The 19,412-nt window shown below is 49.3% G+C and overlaps 1 protein-coding gene across 6 annotated transcripts in view; it reads right to left on the bottom strand.

Moving 5' to 3' along the window:
• Positions 1 to 19,412, bottom strand: part of nrxn3a (neurexin 3a) — a 2,368,971-nt gene that overhangs the window by 1,187,942 nt on the left and 1,161,617 nt on the right. For all 6 annotated transcript variants that reach the window (XM_072493615.1, XM_072493593.1, XM_072493594.1 and 3 more), the window contains one exon: positions 2,125 to 2,244. In XM_072493615.1, the coding sequence (XP_072349716.1) occupies positions 2,125 to 2,244 (120 nt within the window). The remainder of the gene's footprint in view (positions 1 to 2,124; positions 2,245 to 19,412) is intronic.

The following is a 19,412-nucleotide window of genomic DNA, read 5'->3' as shown; positions in this document are numbered from 1 at the left end:
TTCAACACCGCTCCCATGAATGGAGCTGAGGAGAACCTACCTGCAAAAGTTTTGATGCTTCCTCTCCCTTCGTCAAAGGCAAGGGCAGCAACAACATCCCTGTGTGCTGAGACCATGGTGCATGGCAACATTTTCCAACGCGAATCATTGAAAGTGGATAAGCATAGGCAATCGTAACGTGGCAAAAGTTCAACCGGGCGTTGTGAAATCCACCTGCTTCAACCAACCATTGCAATCTGTCAAATGAAAGGTTTGAAATCCAAGCCCCCCCCCCCATTATAACTCATAGTGCAGGACTGGTCTGGGAATGAGAAAAATGCACGGGTCATCTATTGTAGCCACCAGGAGGGGGCATTAAGCGTTAAAATGGACTCAAATTCACATCTGAATCCAAACCTAGCCTGTGGTCAGCAGTCAAAGCAGTAACAGCTGAAACTAGCACCCAATGCACCAACTGGCTGAGTGCCTCAGCCCACTCATGGCCAGATTAATATTTGAATACAGGGAAAGATGCCACTTCCGCAACGCTTTAAAAAAAAAGAAAAGTTCAGCCTTTTGCCCTGCTGCCAGCACCATGTTGCTCGAATTTAGATTTTCTTTTCCTGCACAGATGTAATAAATAGAAAAGAGATGAGGCGCTCAAACAAGCTCCTTGCGCCGCTTGGTTCAAATGTATGATTCAAATTGCACAGGGACTTTCATTTCTGCCCCCAAAAGGCTACCTGTGAAATAATTCAGACTGCTGGAGTTATCACAGCGTAAGTCTGTGTCTTTGTAATCTTGAGTGTTGTTTGTGTAGAAGCCAATTAAAGGTTGAATGTGGCAGCAAGGGAAGTAACACCCCAAGGGAAAGGTAGGTAAGGAATGCACCCGGGCAAGGTTCTGGCATTGGAGAGGTGGGCCCCGCCAGGGGTGGTGCAGGAGGCGCTGAGGGTAGGTAGCACCCCTACATGGGACACCGAGCGGCCAGAAAGAAAGGGCCACCCCTCTCTCCTCCAGGATATTGGGACACGCCTCGCTCTGCCTGGCGGAATCCCCACGTAGCAGAGGCCTGCTCCGACGCCAGCTTGAATTTAGGCGGGAGGTGGGGGTTAATCGGCCGCCAACCCCCCAGTCAGCCAGCGGGTGGCCGAATCTCTGGTGTTTCCCGCTTCTGGGAATATTCTGTGTCAGGTGCCGGGCTTCCCTCTAAAGCCTTCAGCTGGGCTACTGACAGGCCTTCCCTCCTCCCAACCTGCCTCCAACGGCTGGCCATACCCCGTCCCAATTCAAATTTAATCGGTGCTTGATGGAAAGCAGTACAAAGAATTATGGGAAGAAGCAGGCCAGATGGGATTCAGGTCACTGCTTCTATGGTGGATAAGCACCAGTAGGGACTGGCTACGTCAAAGGACCTGTTAGCATTGTGTCATTTTTCTGTCATTCCAAGTCCACCAGTACTCCAGGAAAGAAAAATGGGTTATTAATGTTTCACATGTGCCCCTTTCCTCCAGATTGAATCATAGAAGCTGTCCATCATATTTCTGATGCCAATTATCCCCACAGCTAGAGCAGAGAGACTGATCTATCGCCTTTTCCTGAACTCTTCGCTAAGATGCAATGGAGACACTTCCATTATCCAATGGTGGCTAGGCAGGTGAATATTTCAAAACCCCCTTGCCCGCGACAGCAACAGACAATGGTGTAGCCCGCCCCTTCCAGCTTTCCTCACAGGCGTCTAATAGATTTGGCGGCATCGACTTAACAACAACATCCTAGAAACTTGCACTCCAAGAATTATCATTTCTTTTGGCAGCACATTGCTCGATACGTTTGGGTAAAACTGCTTAGCGGACGATTTGTACACAAGCCGGTCAATGGCAAAGTTGGCACATGGCAAACACAGTTAACCAGTGAGCTGCCAGGCAAAACCAAAAAGGTGCGTCGGATCAATGACACCCCCCCCCCCCCCCCCAAACTTTCCTTCTTCAGTTACAAGCACTTCCAAGATCTCAGGCCTAGAATTTCTTTCCCCAGCACTGCCTGTTAGACACCCAAGAAGGGCCCGTCGCACTGGGAAAGCCTTGCTCAAAAAAGCCTGCTGAGCTCAGTCAGCATAGGGGGAAAATGGAAGCAGTCACTCACGGTCATTGCACTGACTGCCGCTGTACGAGGTCATGGAGCAGTCGCACGTGTAGCCCTCCCATTGTTGGATGCAGATCCCGTAGTTGGTGCAGGAGTCTTCTTGGCAGGTTGTGCTGGGACCTTGATGGGGGAGATTAAAAAAACAGACAGTCAACAGGAGGTGGGACGGAGGGAGAACATACCCGTCTGTTTTGAAAGGGGATCGGTTCCACAAGTGCACGGAATATTTCAAAACTCACACACACACACACACACACTCGTATACACAAAGCCTAACCAGGTTAGGTTGTGAACAACATTCCCTCCAAGGACATTTTTTAAACCTCCTGTATTGGAAAATACAAGTACATTATTTACAATATATGTCAAAAGAACATGTATTATAATGACACATTCTCGGATGTCAAGATTAACTCACCAGTCAAATGGACACAAATCTAGTTTGCAGAATAAACTGGCTTCTGGTAGTGTTTTTGCGGTTTGATTTAAAGTTGCTTTATGCCATCGTTGCAACAAAAGAGTAATTTTACTATCACTCCCCGCTTGCAGGCATTTGAAACTGGTATGAAAAACTTTGGACTTATTTAAGGGATGGATGAATGAGCTTAAGTAGGACAAACGGCCTTGCTCATCTGTAACTGTCCTGTGACTCTTGCTGAGGCACCACGACACATTCACCGTGCACCCCCTAAACTTCTTTTATTAGTAAGGCTGGCTCACGGAGGGGTTGGTTAACTCAGTTGGCTAGATGGCTGGTGTGGGACGCAGAAGGGTTACCAACAGCAAGGATTCAACCCCTGCACCGGATGTGAAGGCACGTGGAAGTCTGCCTCCTGTCCTTCCCCCTCAAGCTGTTTAACTAATTGGGGGCCGGTTCAGCTCAGTTGGCTGGACAGCTGGTTTGTGATGCAACAGCGCGGGTTTAATCCCCGTACTGGCTCAGGTTATCCATGAAAGCCCCACCTTCTCATCCTTGAGGTGTGGTGACCCTCAGGTTAAATCCCCATCAGTCAGCTCTCCCTGTCAAAGGGGAAAGAAGCCTATGGTCTTCTGGGATTCTGGCGGCTTTACTTTACTTACGTATTTAATGAATTCTCTCCACTAATGGAGAGAGCGAGATACGCCTTATGGTCCTTGGTGGGTTATGGCTAATTACCAAGTCTGCCATAGAGCTTTTCTGTAGTGTGGAACGCCCGACTGGGAAAGGTGGTGGACATTGACTCCACACATAATTTCAAAAACAATTTCTGCTCAAAAGGAAGGACATCGGGATTAAATACAACCGCTCTTTCAAAGAGCCACTCGGAAACGACGGGCTGAATGGCCAGAAATCCCTGCTGGAATCTTCCATGACTGAACTAAAAAGTGGCGATAACAATTTTGTCAGCCCGATTTCTCCCTGCTGTCGACACAACTGGCTTTTTGCTTCCAAACAGCTGGGATCCATCCGGCTCCCAGTTGAATTATAAAGATGCCCCTGAGCTGGGAGCCTGGCGGTAGGGGGCTGGGGCTGGGGGCCTTCGGAAAACTACTGCGGCCTCAGACTAAAACACTTCGGGGGTGAGGGAGACCTGGGTCATCGTTACTGGGCAATTGTCAAATTAGCAGCCAGTTAGGTCTGGTACCTGTGAGGGAATGCAGACTGGAAGATGAACAAATACCCAACATGGAACCGTGATTTAAACACAGACAAGTGTCCCGTGTGAAATAGTATACACACCAGCAATAGTTTGAAGATTGAACGAGAAAGGATTGAGCGATTCACGCACTGCATTCTTCTGCACACTCAAAAGGCCAGAACCCAAACGGAAATAAGACTGAAAGTGCAACGTGTCCAATGTGTGGTGCATCACAGCTGCCAACTCACTCATCACGGAAACAGGCCGCATTTTACCCAAGAGATCTTTTGGGTACCCCGCTATATAATCTCTTGGATTTTTATTCCCTTCATTCAGGATTGCTCAGTTATCACATTCACCCAATCTTCGCACTCCAGCCCTTCTTCACGGGACTTTTCTTACAGGAACATCGGAACAGGAGCGGACCATCCATCCTTGATGTTCCGAACCTTTCAATGATACCGTGACTGACCTGGATTCAGCTCCTTAACTCCATCTGATGCCGGGCGATATTTATTTAAGAGGCTGTGTTCGTTAAAAAGAATTGTCAAGCACTTGGGGGGAAAACAGGTAAACTATATGCCACCTTCAACGAGATAATCACAGAATCCGACAGTGCAGCAAGAGGCCATTCAGCCCATCGAGTCTGCACCCTACTGAGAGAGCACCCTATCTAGGCCCAATCCCCCACCCCAACACCTTAACCCCATCTCGGAGTAATTTAGCGTGGCCAATCTACCCAACATGCACATCTTTGAACTGTGGGAAAAAAACGGAGCACCCGGAGGAAACCCACGCAGATCGGGAAGAATGTGCAAATTCAACGCAGTCGTTTGAGGTCGGAATTGAACCCGGGTCCCCGGCGCGGTGAGACAGCAGTGCTAACCACTGTGCCACATGCTGCCCTAATGTTGCCTGGGAGTGAAGGGGAAGAGAGCCACGGCACTGTACATTTGTGAGGAACTTAGTGAAAAAAACTCTCCCACAACAGTGGATGTCCCAGTAAAATGCATCCTTTGATTTGTTTTCCAAAAGTCACTGTTCACACAACAAGGATGGAACTTAATGTCCTCCCCTACAGTGGGTTTATTGGTGGGGGGTATTTAATCAGGCAGGTAGGTGGTGAAACCCTCCCACCTTCCTTCCTCCGCACGTGATTAATTTTGTGCTAAGAAGGCCCCTGGACAGCCTGGCCAGCGTACCATCAGTTGAGGCTCTTGAGTGGATAATTTACGTCCACTGAAGGGTTTCATACCACTGCTATGCATGATGCAGGACAAGTCAGTCCTGACATGTTTGCTTGCACGGCCCTGGTCGAAGGCACCCGGTGCCAGATCGAGCGATCCGGCATCAGGGGGTGTGTGGTTGGCCTAGAGTCAGCCCCGCCCCGCCCCGCCCTGCCTGCTGACCCCACCCCCTCCTCCCTATTGCCCCCCGCTTCCTGTGATCAATCACATGGGGTCCAGTGGCAATCTTCGGCCTTGGGTGGGTGTCATACTGGCAGCAGCCCATACCTCCCCTGCGGCACTGCCGTTTAATGGAGCTGCTGGCCTCTGGTTGGTTGCCAGCTCTCAGCAGGCTGGGCTCGGCTCCCGCTCTCAGGGTCCTTAATCCTGGGGAAATCCCACCCCTATTCAGTTAAGTGCCTGAATGAGCATTCAATTCAGATGGGCTTCGCTACAATAAGTGACACAGTGCTCTCGCCCGCTCTCCAGCTGATGGGGCGGGGTTCTGTCAAATGGATTACTTTCTGCCCCATGTGATAGCAATTTGACACAACTGTTAGATGACTTCAATGGGCAATTAAGAGTTTGGCATGTTGGTTAGGGACTGAAGTCCCACATTTGCCCAGTTGGGTCAGGACGGCAGGATTCCTTCCCTGAAGGACATTATTAAACCAGTTTGTTTTTATTTCAACAATTACCTGACCGTTTCCAGATCACCTATATTCATTTTTAATAAAATTAATTTAATTTAAATTCTCAAACTGTCATGGTGGGATCTGAATTCACATTCCCTCGATCATTTGTCCATTACACAAGTGCACCTGATTGTCACAAGGTAGTTAGCAGTATGGCCCTAATATCACCTGAAGCCTTCTGCATATATACACACACATACACAATCTCACACATGCAGACATAGTCGCACACATGCACACACAAAGACATAATCACACACAACACTCGCACGCACATAATCACACACACCGATACATAAATAAACATACACACACGCACCCTTGACATTTCTGTTGAACTATAACCCACATCAAATGCAACACCTCTATTCAAGAAAGGAGGCAAACAGAAACCAGGAAACTATCGGCTAATTAACCTAACTTCTGTCATTGGGAAAATGCTGGATTGTGCGGGATTCTCTGGTCCCCCAATCGGATATATTTTTCGGTCCCACGCTGTTCTCTGGTGGCGGGATTCTATCTTCCTGCTGCTTGTCAGTGGGATTTTCCAATTTAGCCACTCCACGGCACCTATAAACCCACTGGTGGGGGTGCACTACCAGTGGAAAAAATTAATCGCAATGGCCGGAGAATTCTGGCCATTATTAAGGAAGTATATGGCAAGACATTTGGAAAATCATAATAGAATTAAGCAGAGTCAACATGGTTTTATGAGAGGGAAATCACGCTTGAGGAAATCATTCGGTGTGGGTGTAACAAGCAGGGTAGATAAAGGAGAACCAGTAGATGTAATGTATTCAGATTTCCAAATAGCTTTCAACAAAGTGCCACAAAAAGGTTACTGCACAAAGTAAGAGTTCATGGTGCTGGGGGTGAAATATTAGCATGGATAGAGAATTGGCTAATTAACAGTAAACAGAGAGTCAGGATAAGTGGGTCATTTTCAATTTGGCAAACTCTAACTAGTCAAATGCCGTGTGGTTCAGTGTTGGAGGTTCAACACTTTACAATCTATATTAATGACTGGGATGATGGGACAGAGTGAATTGTGGTCAGATTTGCTGAAGGTATAAAGATAGGTCGGAAAGTAACATCCAACTGGAGGACACAGTCAGCAGAGGGAAATAGGCAGGTTAAGTGAGTGGGCAAAAATGTGGCAGATAATAATAATAATCTTTATTGTTACAAGTAGGCTTACATTAACACTGCAATGAAGTTACTGTGAAAAGCCCCTCGTCGCCACTTTCCGGCACCTGTTCGGGTACACAGAGGGAGAATTCAAAATGTCCAAATTACCTAACAGCACATCTTTTGGGACTTGTGGGAGGAAACCAGAGCACCCGGAGGAAACCCACGCAGACACGGGGAGAACGTGCAGACTCCGCACAGACAGTGACCCAAACCGGGAATTGAACCTGGGACCCTGGCGCTGTGAAACCATAGTGCTAACCACTGTGCTACCGTGCTGCGCACTGCAGATGAAGTGTAATGGAGGGAAATGAGGGCTTGACCAATTTGCTAGGAAGAAAAGAAAACCAGCGTATTATTTGAATGGACAGAAAATGCAGAACTCTGCTGTACAGAGGGACCTGGGTATCCTTGTACATGTGTCACAGATAGTCAGCGCAGTGGCACAGCGGTTAGCACTGCTGCCTTACAGCGCCAGGGACCCGGGTCCAATTGTGACCTTGGGTGACTGTCTGTGTGGAGTTTTCACTTTCTCCCCGTGTCTGTGTGGGTTTCCTCAGGGTGCTCCGGTTTCCTCCCACAGTCCCAAAGATGATCAGGTTAGGTGGATTGGCCATGCTAAATTGCTCCTTAGTGTCCAAAGATGGGCAGGTTAGGTGGGGTTAAGGGGATAGGGTGGAGGAGTGGGTTAGGTAGGTGGCTCTTTGGGAGGGACGGTGCAGAATGGCTTCCTTCTGTGCTGTAGGAATTCTATGGTTCTATGAAGATAAGTGGGCAGCACGGTAGCATTGTGGATAGCATAAATGCTTCACAGCTCCAGGGTCCCAGGTTCGATTCCGGCTTGGGTCGCTGTCTGTGCGGAGTCTGCACATCCTCCCCGTGTGTGCGTGGATTTCCTCCGGGTGCTCAGGTTTCCTCCCACAGTCCAAAGATGTGCGGGTTAGGTGGATTGGCTATGCTAAATTGCCCATAGTGTCCAAAATTGCCCTTAGTGTTGGGTGGGGTTACTGGGTTATGGGGATAGGGTGGAGGTGTGGACCTTGGGTGGGGTGCTCTTTCCAAGAGCCGGTGCAGACTCGATGGGCCGAATGGCCTCCTTCTGCACTGTAAATTCTATGATAAGATAAAGGCCTTTGCCATCTCCTGTTGTTATGGTCTTATCAACTCAAAAGCTGTTTGCTTCGTTGGTCACTACAATTAGCTCACCCAACACAATGCAGTAATTGATCCTGGGCCTCTCCAAGCCTGAACAACTCAGGGACTTTTCACATAAAATCTGCCAAGAGGGACAACTTACACTTCTTGCTTTTTTCTAAAAAAAATGAGAAGAGATCAAATTTGCGTTGTCAGGATATGAGCAGAAGTCGCATTTTGCCCTCGATGTCAGCTTAGTCATTGTGAGCCTTTTTGCAAGACGTGTTACCAAGATGTCCTTACCCCTTTAAGAATCACCAGCGACAAAGTTTATGGGACCTTTGCTTCTACACCAATCGGACTTCACAAGGAATTCCACAGGGTTGATTGCAAAATACAAAGAGTCTTAATTATCATGTTTCATATCATTATCTTCCCTTCAATGGAATTGCTTCACATCCAGGCTGACATTCTCTTAACCCTCAGACAATTTATCCTGTTCTGGAGTGCAGTTGCTTTCATAGCCGCATTTGCTAGGATCAAACAGCCCGGCTAACCTCAATTAGCCTGCATCGTGCATATAGGCGGAAAAGAGGAACACTGAGTCTCAATTCAAGTTCCATTTAAAAGCAGCTCAATGCTCACCATTTCTGGAGGACTATTACATCACACAACAGTTCATTACATTTGGTAGAACGAGGACTCAGGCAGCACTGTACCTCATGCCCACGCATGCACTGCATTAACGGGGGGCTCTCTGTGTTTGGAATGTGACCCGCTTTCTCCGCAGGATGCTTTCAGCTTCACCAGTGACACAACTGCACCTGCACAAACCATCACGCAACTTCCACAGAATGCATAGAACCCCGACAGTGCAGAAGGAGGCCATTTGGCCCCTCGCATCTGCACTGACCCTCGGAAAGAGCACGCCAACTGGACCCACTCACCCACCCTATCCCCGTAACCCCACCTAGCCTGCACATCTTTGGTCGCTAAGGGGCAATGTAGCGCGGCCAATCCACTTAACCTGCCCATCGTTGGACTCTGGGCGAAAACTGGAGCACCTGGAGGAAACCCACACAGGCACGGGGAGAACGTGCAAACTCCACACAGTCACCCAAGGTCGGCTAGCTTGTGAGTTGATAACCTACCTCTAAAATGCTTACAACACCAGGTTAAAGTCCAACAGGTTTGTTTCAAATCACTAGCTTTCGGAGCACTGCTCCTTCCTCAGGTGAATAAACAGGTGAATCATTCACCTGAGGAAGGAGCAGTGCTCCAAAAGCTAGTGATTTGAAACAAACCTGTTGGACTTTAATCTGGTGTTGTAAGACTTCTCACTGTGCCCACCCCAGTCCAACGCCGGCATCTCCACGTCTAAAATGCTGCCTTCGTTATGCTACAGTGCAAGAGATATACTCTACAGCTTCAATTCAGCACAGCGGGAGTGCTGTAATGTTGGCGCACATCTGTCGGATGACTTGTTAAAACTGAATCCATGCCTGCCCTCTCGGGTGGCCATGTGCCAGTTCTCTTTGTGCCCTGGCCAATATTTATTCCTCAATCAACATTACAAGAAACAGATTCTCTTGTCATTTTTCTCGCTGCGACGTAACGTTTTACAACTTATCATTGTCATTCATTCGGGCCGGTTTTATGATGTGCTCTCCGTATGGGTATTAAACAGGTGCAGCCCCCCCTCCCCGGCACAGTGTGCTATATCTGTCCCAGGGGCTTTTACTTGTGTGGACCCTATTGCGCACAAACTGACTGCCCAACTTCCTACATTCCAAAGGCGACTGGACTTCAAAAAAATACTTATTTGACCATCAGGCAACCTCCTGCTGCCAGGAACGGTGCTATCTAAATGCAGATTCCATCCTTCTCTTTCGTAGATTTCCCTGGGCCTTGGACAATATCAGGGACGCTGACTTATTCGAAATTTCAACTCCTGGGCCGGGGTTTTCCTGGGGAACGCCCAGCCCAAAGTCTATCCGGCAGGACTGGAAAATCCCGCCCTTGGTCCTTACAAGCAGATGGGAGTTAATGATGATGACAGTCGAGCCCCAGCACCTTGCCTTGGGAGCCAGGGAAGGAGGTTAGCTCGTGAGCTGATAGCCTTGTCCCTTGGAGGCACATGCTGGCTGCCCTGTCAATGTCAAACCCACTGCCCTGACTAGACAGCATGTTTAGATGCAATGGTCAAATGCAAACGGCATATCAGAAATCCCTTTACAAAAAAAGGGGGCGCGATTCTCCGATCGCGGGACAGAGTGTCCACGCCGCCGTGAACTCCGTCGGGTTTCACGAGGGCGCGAAACGGGCGCGGGCAGCAGCGATTCTGTCCCCCACAGGGGGCCAGCACGGCGCTGGAGCGGTTCACGCCGCTCCAGCCTCACTTCCTGGTGCGCAGTGGCGATGCGCCAACCCACGCCTGCACGGTGGCTTTACTGAACGCTCCGGCCCCGACGCAACATGGCGCGGGGGTTCTGGGGCCGGATGCGCAACAGAGCAGGCCCGGGGGAGGGGAGGGGGAAGAGGCCGGCCCACCAATCGGTGGGCCCCGATCGTGGGCCAGACCCCATCGGAGCCCCCCTCCCCTCCCCCACAGGCCGCCCCCCCGACCCCTCTGCTTTTTCCGCGCGGCCGGAGAATCAGTAGCGCGCAAATCGCGCCGATTCTCTGCACCTCGGAGCATCGTGCGCCGGCGTCGTGGCGGCATGGCGCGGTTGCGGCGATTCTCCGGCCCGGCGCGGGAGCTGGGTGAATCGCGCCCAGGAACTCCACAACAGCAGACCTGCCTGGTGTTTGGCTGGCTGAATGTGCAGGATCCATCTGCTACACTGATATGGGTTTGAGCAGCTTTTAACAGGAACCTCGAGGCAATTTTATTATTGTTGGCCCTGCGCTGGGCAAGCATTGCTGCAGTGGAGACTCACAAGTCTCTAAGTGACGTTCGCCCTATTTTCTTCACCAGTGAGTCACTAATCCTTTGAAGTTCTGCCACTGCTATTCCTGATTGAACCATCAATATTTAAACCTGGTGAGTAAGCAGACTGCAGCTGGAACGCCCCCCTCCCCGGCCACCCCATACCAGGCAGCCTGAATCCCCATTTCACGCGCCACCTGCTGGCGCATGTAAGTTACACAGGATGAGCTGAGACAGAATTTCTCTGACGGACACTGGGTGCGATTCTCCGGTCCGCCAGCCGTGTTTTCCGGCCGGCGCGCACCCTCCCTTCCGGCTGCCGGCCAGTGGGATTTCCCATTGTGGTCACCCCAACGTTGTCGGGAATTCTGTTTTTTGGACACACTCATTTCTGGCGCAACTGGGGCGGCGCGGTGGTTAGCACTGCTGCCTCACAGTGCCGAGGACCCAGGTTCGATCCCAGCCCCGGGTCACCGTCCCTGTGGAGTTTGCGCATTCTCCCCGTGTCTGCATGGGTCTCGCCAGCACGACCCGAAACGATGTGCAGCGTAGGCGGATTGGCCACGTTATAATTGCCTTTTTATTGGAAATTCTTTTGAAACGATTTCTGGCGCAAGGTGTCAGGGCAGGTTGGGAAAGCAGTTAAAAAGCCAGGCAGGACCCAAGGCTTAATACATTTAAAAATAGGGCTGGATTACACGCCAAGGATGGGTTGCCCGTATCTGAGCCTAAATGTCAGGGGGGGAGCCCGCCTCCTCCCCACGCTTTCATTTTCTGACCGACAATCCCTCAGTAATTATGCGGTGAATCTTTGGTCTTTCTCCAGGAAGATGCCTTGCCTCAGAGAGCTGCTGGTCAACAGGAAGCCGACAGCGCCACCAGGGGCAATGGCCACTGTTGGTTCTGCAGGAAGCAACTGCAGCAACTCACCAAGGCTTCTTCGACAGCCCCTTCCGAACCCGCGACCTCTGCCACCCAGAAGGACAAGGGCAGCAGACACATGGGGACACCACCGCCAGTCAGTTCTCCTCCAAGACACTCACCATCGTCGACTGCACCTCAGAAATACTTCATTGCTTGTAAAAATATTTGAAACATCCTGTGGTCCTGAAGGGTTCCATGTGAATCAAATTACTTTTTTTTCCTTTCGGATTCAATGTTCAACTTCCGTGCAAGGTGAACCCCACACCCTCGGTATCCTGGAGTTTACCATTAGCAGAGACTTATTGGATGAGGAACATCAATTCTGTGGCTGCAAGAGCAGGTCAGAAGCTGGGAATACTGCAGTGAGTGACTGACCTTCTGACTTCCCAAAGCCTGCCAGCACCTACAAGGAACAAGTCAGGAGTGTGATGGAATACTCTCCACTTGCAGCTCCAACAACACTCAAGAAGCTCAACACCACCCAAGACAAGGCAACCTGTCCACCATCTTAAAGATTCACTCCCTCCATCACTGACACACAGCGGCCTGCAAGATACAATGCAGGAACTCACGGAAACTCCTTCGACAGACCTTCTACACCCACGACCTCGACTGTCCAGGAGGCCAGGGGCAGCAGATCCATACAATTGGGCCGAATAGCCTCCTTCTGCACAGCAGAGATTCTGTGCTCAATCCCTAAAGTGCAGAAGGAGGTCATTCAGCCCATCAGGTCTGCACCGACCCTTTGAAAGAGCATCCCACGGAGGCCCCGTAACTGCTTCAACATGCACATTCCTGGACACTGAGGGGCAATTTAGCGTGGCCGATCACCTAACCTGCGCATCTTTGGACTGTGCGAGGAAACCGGAGCGCCCGGAGGAAACCCACGCAGACACGGGGAGAACGTGTAGACTCCACACAGACAGTTATCCAAGGCCGGAATTGAACCTGGGTCCCTGGCGCTGTGAGGCAGTAGTGCTAACCACTGCCACTGTGCCGCCCCTGATGCATGGCATCGGTACCAGCTGCAAGTTCCCCTCCAAGCCATGTGCCATGCTGACTAGGAGCTTTGTTCAGTGTTCCTGGATATATTTCTGGAGCTTTCAGTCTAAAGGCATTGAGGGAATACCCTCCCCACACAGAATGCTGGCCCTCAAGACCGCTACCCACTCAAGGAGAATTAAGAAAGGGCAATAAATGCTGCCCTTACTACTGATGGTGCAGGAGGGAGGGTTTCAGATTTCTGGATAATTGGTGCTCATTCTGGGGTCGGTGGGGCCTCTACAAACGGGATGGTCTACTGAGAATCGTTCTGCAAATAGGAGGTAGTCAACATCAATCCGAAAGGAGTTTTAAATTGCCCAAATTTGTGACCCACAGGACAACCAGAGGACAGAGTTATTATCTCTGGGTTGTTACCCGTGCCACGTGATAGCGAGACGAGGAATAGGGAGAGAGAGGAGTTGAACACGTGGCTACAGATATGGTGCAGGAGGGAGGGTTTCAGATTTCTGGATAATTGGGGCTCATTCTGGGGTCAGTGGGACCTCTACAAACGGGATGGTCTACACCTGGACCAGAGGGGTACCTATATCCTGGGGGGGAAATTTGCTAATGCTCTTCGGGAGGGTTCAAACTAGTTCAGCAGGGGCTTGGGAACCTGAATTGTAGCTCCAGTATACAGGAGCCTGAGAGTAGTTAGGTCATGAGTAAGGTTTCAAAGTTGCAGGAGTGTACCGGCAGGCAGCAAGGTGGTTTAAAGTGTGTCTACTTCAATGCCAGGAGCATCCGGAATAAGGTGGGTGAACTTGCGGCATGGGTTGGTACCTGGGACTTCAATGTTGTGGCCATTTCGCAGACAAGGATAGAGCAGGGACAGGAATGGTTGTTGCAGGTGCTGGGGTTTAGATATTTCAGTAAGCTCAGGGAAGGTGGTAAAAGAGGGGGAGGGGTGGCATTGTTAGTCAAGGACAGTATTACGGTGCCAGAAAGGACATTTGATGAGGACTCGTCTACTGAGGTAGTATGGGCTGAGGTTAGAAACAGGAAAGGAGAGGTCACCCTGTTAGGGATTTTCTATAGGCCTCTGAAAAGTTCCAGAGATGTAGAGGAAAGGATTGCAAAGATGATTCTGGATAGGAACGAAAGCAACAGGGTAGTTGTTATGGGGGACTTTAACTTTCCAAATATTGACTGGAAACGCTATAGTTCGAGTACTTTAGATGGGTCCATTTTTGTCCAATGTGTGCAGGAGGGTTTCTTGACACAGTATGTAGATAGGCCAACGAGAGGCGAGGCCATATTGGATTTGGTACTGGGTAGTGAACCAGGACAGGTGTTAGATTTGGAGGGAGGTGAGCACTTTGGTGATAGTGACCACAATTCAATTACGTTTACTTTAGTGATGGAAAGGGATAGGTATATACCGCAGGGCAAGAGTTATATCTGGGGGAAAGGCAATTATGATGCAATGAGGCAAGACTTAGGATGCATCGGATGGAGAGGAAAACTGCAGGGGATGGGCACAATGGAAATGTGGAGCTTGTTCAAGGAACAGCTACTGCGTGTCCTTGATAAGTATGTACCTGTCAGGCAGGGAGGAAGTGGTCGAGCAAGGGAGCCGTGGTTTACTAAAGCAGTCAAAACACTTGTCAAGAGGAAGAAGGAGGCTTATGTAAAGATAAGACATGAAGGTTCAGTTAGGGCGCTCGAGAGTTACAAGTTAGCTAGGAAGGACCTAAAGAGGGAGCTAAGAAGAGCCAGGAGGGGACACGAGAAGTCTTTGGCAGGTAGGATCAAGGATAACCCTAAAGCTTTCTATAGCTATGACAGGAATAAAAGAATGACTAGGGTAAGAGTAGGGCCAGTCAAGGACAGTAGTGGGAAGTTGTGCTTGGAGTCCGAGGAGATAGGAGAGGTGCTAAATTAATATTTTTGGTCAGTATTCACACAGGAAAAAGACAATGTTGTCGAGGTGAATACTGAGATTCAGGCTACTAGACTAGAAGGGCTTGAGGTTCACAAGGAGGAGGTGTTGGCAATTCTGGAAAGTGTGAAAATAGATAAGTCCCCTGGGCCGGATGGGATTTATCCTAGGATTCTCTGGGAAGCTAGGGAGGAGATTGCTGAGCCTTTGGCTTTGATCTTTAAGTCATCTTTGTCTACAGGAATAGGCCAGAAGACTGGAGGATAGCAAATGTTGTCCCGTCGTTCAAGAAGGGGAGTAGAGACAACCCCGGTAACTATAGACCAGTGAGCCTTACTTCTGTTGTGGGCAAAATCTTGGAAAGGTTTATAAGAGATAGGATGTATAATCATCTGGAAAGGAATAATTTGATTAGAAATAGTCAACACGGTTTTGTGAAGGGTAGGTCGTGCCTCACAAACCTTATTGAGTTCTTTGAGAAGGTGACCAAACAGGTGGATGAGGGTAAAGCAGTTGATGTGGTGTATATGGATTTCAGTAAAGTGTTTGATAAGGTTCCCCACGGTAGGCTACTGCAGAAAATATGGAGGCATGGGATTCAGGGAGATTTAACAGTTTTGATCAGAAATTGGCTAGCTGGAAGAAGACAAAGGGTGGTGGTTGATGGGAAGTGTTCAGATTGGAGTCCAGTTACTAGTGGTGTACCACAAGGATCTGTTTTGGGGCCACTGCTGTTTGTCATTTTTATAAATGACCTGGAGGAGGGCGTAGAAGGATGGGTGAGTAAAATTGCAGATGACACTAAAGTCGGTGGAGTTGTGGACAGTGCGGAAGGATGTTACAAGTTACAGAGGGACATAGATAAGCTGCAGCGCTGGGCTGAGAGGTGGCAAATGGAGTTTAATGCAGAAAAGTGTGAGGTGATTCATTTTGGAAGGAATAACAGGAAGACAGAGTACTGGGCTAATGGTAAGATTCTTGGCAGTGTGGATGAGCAGCGAGATCTCGGTGTTCATGTACATAGATCCCTGAAAGTTGCCACCCAAGCTGAGAGGGCTGTTAAGAAGGCTTACAGTGTGTTGCAGCTGTACAAAACTCTGGTGCGGCCGCATTTGGAGTATTGTGTGCAATTCTGGTCGCCGCATTATAGGAAGGATGTGGAAGCATTGGAAAGGGTGCAGAGGAGATTTACCAGAATGTTGCCTGGTATGGAGGGAAGATCTTATGAGGAAAGACTGAGGGACTTGAGGCTGTTTTCATTAGAGAGAAGAAGGTTAAGAGGTGACTTAATTGAGGCATACAAGATGATCAGAGGATTAGATAGGGTGGACAGTGAGAGCCTTTTCCTCGGATGGTGATGTCTAGCACGAGGGGACATAGCTTTAAATTGAGGGGAGATAGATATAAGACAAATGTCAGAGGTAGGTTCTTTACTCAGAGAGTAGTAAGGGTGTGGAATGTCCTGCCTGCAACAGTAGTGGACTCGCCAACACTAAGGGTATTCAAATGGTCATTGGATAGGCATATGGACGATAAGGGAATAGTGTAGATGGGCTTCATAGTGGTTTCACAGGTCGGCGCAACATCGAGGGCCGAAGGGCCTGTACTGCGCTGTAATGTTCTATGTTCTATGACACTCACAAAGAACTGTGAAGAATGGCCTCACATGCTTGAGGTTCCAAAAGTTCTCTGGCATCCATTGAAGCAAAGCCCAGGAGCAGCCTGTGCCTGCAGAAGGAGATGGGAAGGAGAAAAGGACATCCACCATGCTCACAGAGTGAAAAATAATCTGTGGGACTGGTCAGATTTTCCTGGCTGCAGATAATGGGGGTCGAAAGAGTTCTGTTCAATCATCACGTTCAGGGGTTCTTTTGCCTGACGTTTAAATGAAACCTTCTTAAAAAACTGCACCAACCTCCTCAGAAGAGAAACACGGGACACAACCGACAGGGTACCCTTCGTCGTCCAGTACTTTCCCGGAGCAGAGAAACTACGACATCTTCTTTGCAGCCCTCAACACGTCATCGATGAAGATGAACATCTTGCCAAGGTCATCCCCACACCCCCACTCCTTGCCTTCAAACAACCGCGCAACCTCAAACAAATCATTGTTTGCAGCAAACTACTCAGCCTTCAGAACAGCGACCACGCCACCACACCACCCTACCATGGCAATCTCTGCAAGACGTGCCAGATCATGAAATGGATACCACCATTACACATGAGAATACCACCCACCAGGTACGCGGTACATACTCATGCGACTCGACCAACGTTGTCTACCTCATACGCTGCAGGAAAGGATGTCCCGAAGCGTGGTACACTGGCAAGATCATGCGACAACGGATGAACGGACATCGCGCGACAATCGCCAGGCAGGAATGTTCCCTTCCAGTCGGGGAACACTTCAGCAATCTAGAGCAATCAGCCTCTGATCTCCGGGTAAGCGTTCCCCAAGGCGGCCTTCAGGACACACGACAACGCAAAATCGCCGAGCAGAAACTTATAGCCAAGTTCCGCAGCCAAGTTCCGCACACATGAGTACGGCCTCAACCAGGACCTTGGATTCATGTCGCATTACATTCATCCCCCACCATCTAGCCTGGGCTTGCGAAATCCTACCAATTGTCCTGGCTTGGACAATTCACACCTCTTTCACCTGTGATTATCCCTATCTCTGGATCTGTAAAGGCACAATCACCTGCAAATGCATGCATTCAAAGCATTGTCTTGCATCTTTGACTTTGTCTGTATATATGTGTCTGGAACTGCAGCCATCTCCTTCGAGATCGACTGTTTGACTCGGAACTCGGTTATGGCAGGAGACTCCCTGGCCGACAACGGAACACTTTAGGGATGTCCTCAAACAACAAACAAAGAACAAAGAAATGTACAGCACAGGAACAGGCCCTTCGGCCCCCCCAAGCCCGTGCCGACCATGCTGCCCGACTAAACTACAATCCTCTACACTTCCTGGGTCCGTATCCCTCTATTCCCATCCTATTCATGTATTTGTCAAGATGCCCCTTAAAGCATTGCTGAAGAGGTCAACCCTTCCATCAGGCAAAAGATACAGAAATCTGAAGACTCGCTCATCCAGACATTGGAACAGCTTCTTCCCCACAGCTACTAGACTCCTCAACGACTCTCCTTTGGACTGACCTGTTCCCTGTAAGAACACTATTCACAACGCCCTATGCTGCTCTTGCTCATGTATTTGCTTTGTTTGGGCCCTTGATCGGCACTGTAACCAATCACTGTTTGTCAATGCACTTTGTCGATTATTCTTTTTATCTACTGTGTACGTACTGTGTGCGTTCCCTTGGCCGCAGAAAAATACTTTTCACTGTACTTCGGTACATGTGACAAAAAAAATCAATCAATCAATCAAATCAATGAAACATCCTCACTGATTCATGGGAGGCCCTGGCTTGTGACTGCCCAAATGAGGATGGTTCATTCGGGATTACGAGACCGAACACATCGAGATATTTCATGAGGAGCATGCGGAGGCAAAGTCAAGGCGTCGGGGGTGGGGCAGGGGGGTTGGGGGGGGGGGGGGGGTTGTGAGGTGGGGGGGGGGGGGTTGTGGGTGTGTAAACACCAGAACAACCACGCAGTCCACTAAGCACCACCTGCCCTGCACATGTCAGAGTCTGCAGCTCACACATCGGACTCGCACGCCTTCTCACAAACCATCGAACCATAGAGAACATAGAACATACAGTGCAGAAGGAGGCCATTCGGCCCATCGAGTCTGCACCGACCCACTTAAGCCCTCACTTCCACCCTATCCCCGTAACCCCATAACCCCTCCAAACCTTTTTGGTCACTGAGGACAATTTATCATGGCCAATCCACCTAACCTGCACATCTTTGGACTGTGGGAGGAAACCGGAGCACCCGGAGGAAACCCACGCACACACGGGGAGAACGTGCAGACTCCGCACCCACAGTGATCCAGTCTGGTGTGATTTGGGCCTGTATTCATCAATTCAAATAGCAGATATTCAGTTATTTAATTACGGATACAGCCCTCCGTACAGTGAGTCACATTTCGAGGCTAACGGACATCTCACAGAATAGGAGAAGAACGTCAATCACGACTCGATTCCCCATAACTGCACAAGGAATTCACAGTCACGAGTGATAGTGGGATTGGAATAGTCAGCTGAGTAGGCAAAGCTTGAGAATGTTCTTCAACTGCATTTGGGGTTTGCATTGGAAGAAGTAAATATTTAAAACAAAAATACGAACCAGTGTGTTTTCACAAGTGCAGGAGCAAGTGGCACAAGACATGGCACATAGCAACTTTCAGTCAAGTCTAGGATGAAACGTAACTTTCTACCTTGTAGATCTGCCTTGGTGAACTCAACTTTGTTCGCGAAAAAACAACACAAAGAAGCAAAACAATAGCAGGTGTTATTAAAAGCAAACAATCTTCTGATTCTTTGGGAATGAAACACGGCAAGCACATACAAGGCAAGGGCATTTATAGTTAGAGCAAGTGATTTTTAACGTGGCCTGCCCCATGGCGAATCTGTGCACTTACCGTGAGTCGAGGCATTTGTCACTGGTGTCCAAATTTTGCTTTCGAGTTCCCAGCGAGAGTGAAGGTGCAGGATTCCTGAGCTGGTCTCAGTGTTC

This window comes from Scyliorhinus torazame, chromosome 2, assembly GCF_047496885.1.
Source record: "Scyliorhinus torazame isolate Kashiwa2021f chromosome 2, sScyTor2.1, whole genome shotgun sequence".
Taxonomy (NCBI): Eukaryota; Metazoa; Chordata; class Chondrichthyes; order Carcharhiniformes; family Scyliorhinidae; genus Scyliorhinus; species Scyliorhinus torazame.
This window is presented reverse-complemented; position numbering and strand designations above follow the sequence as displayed.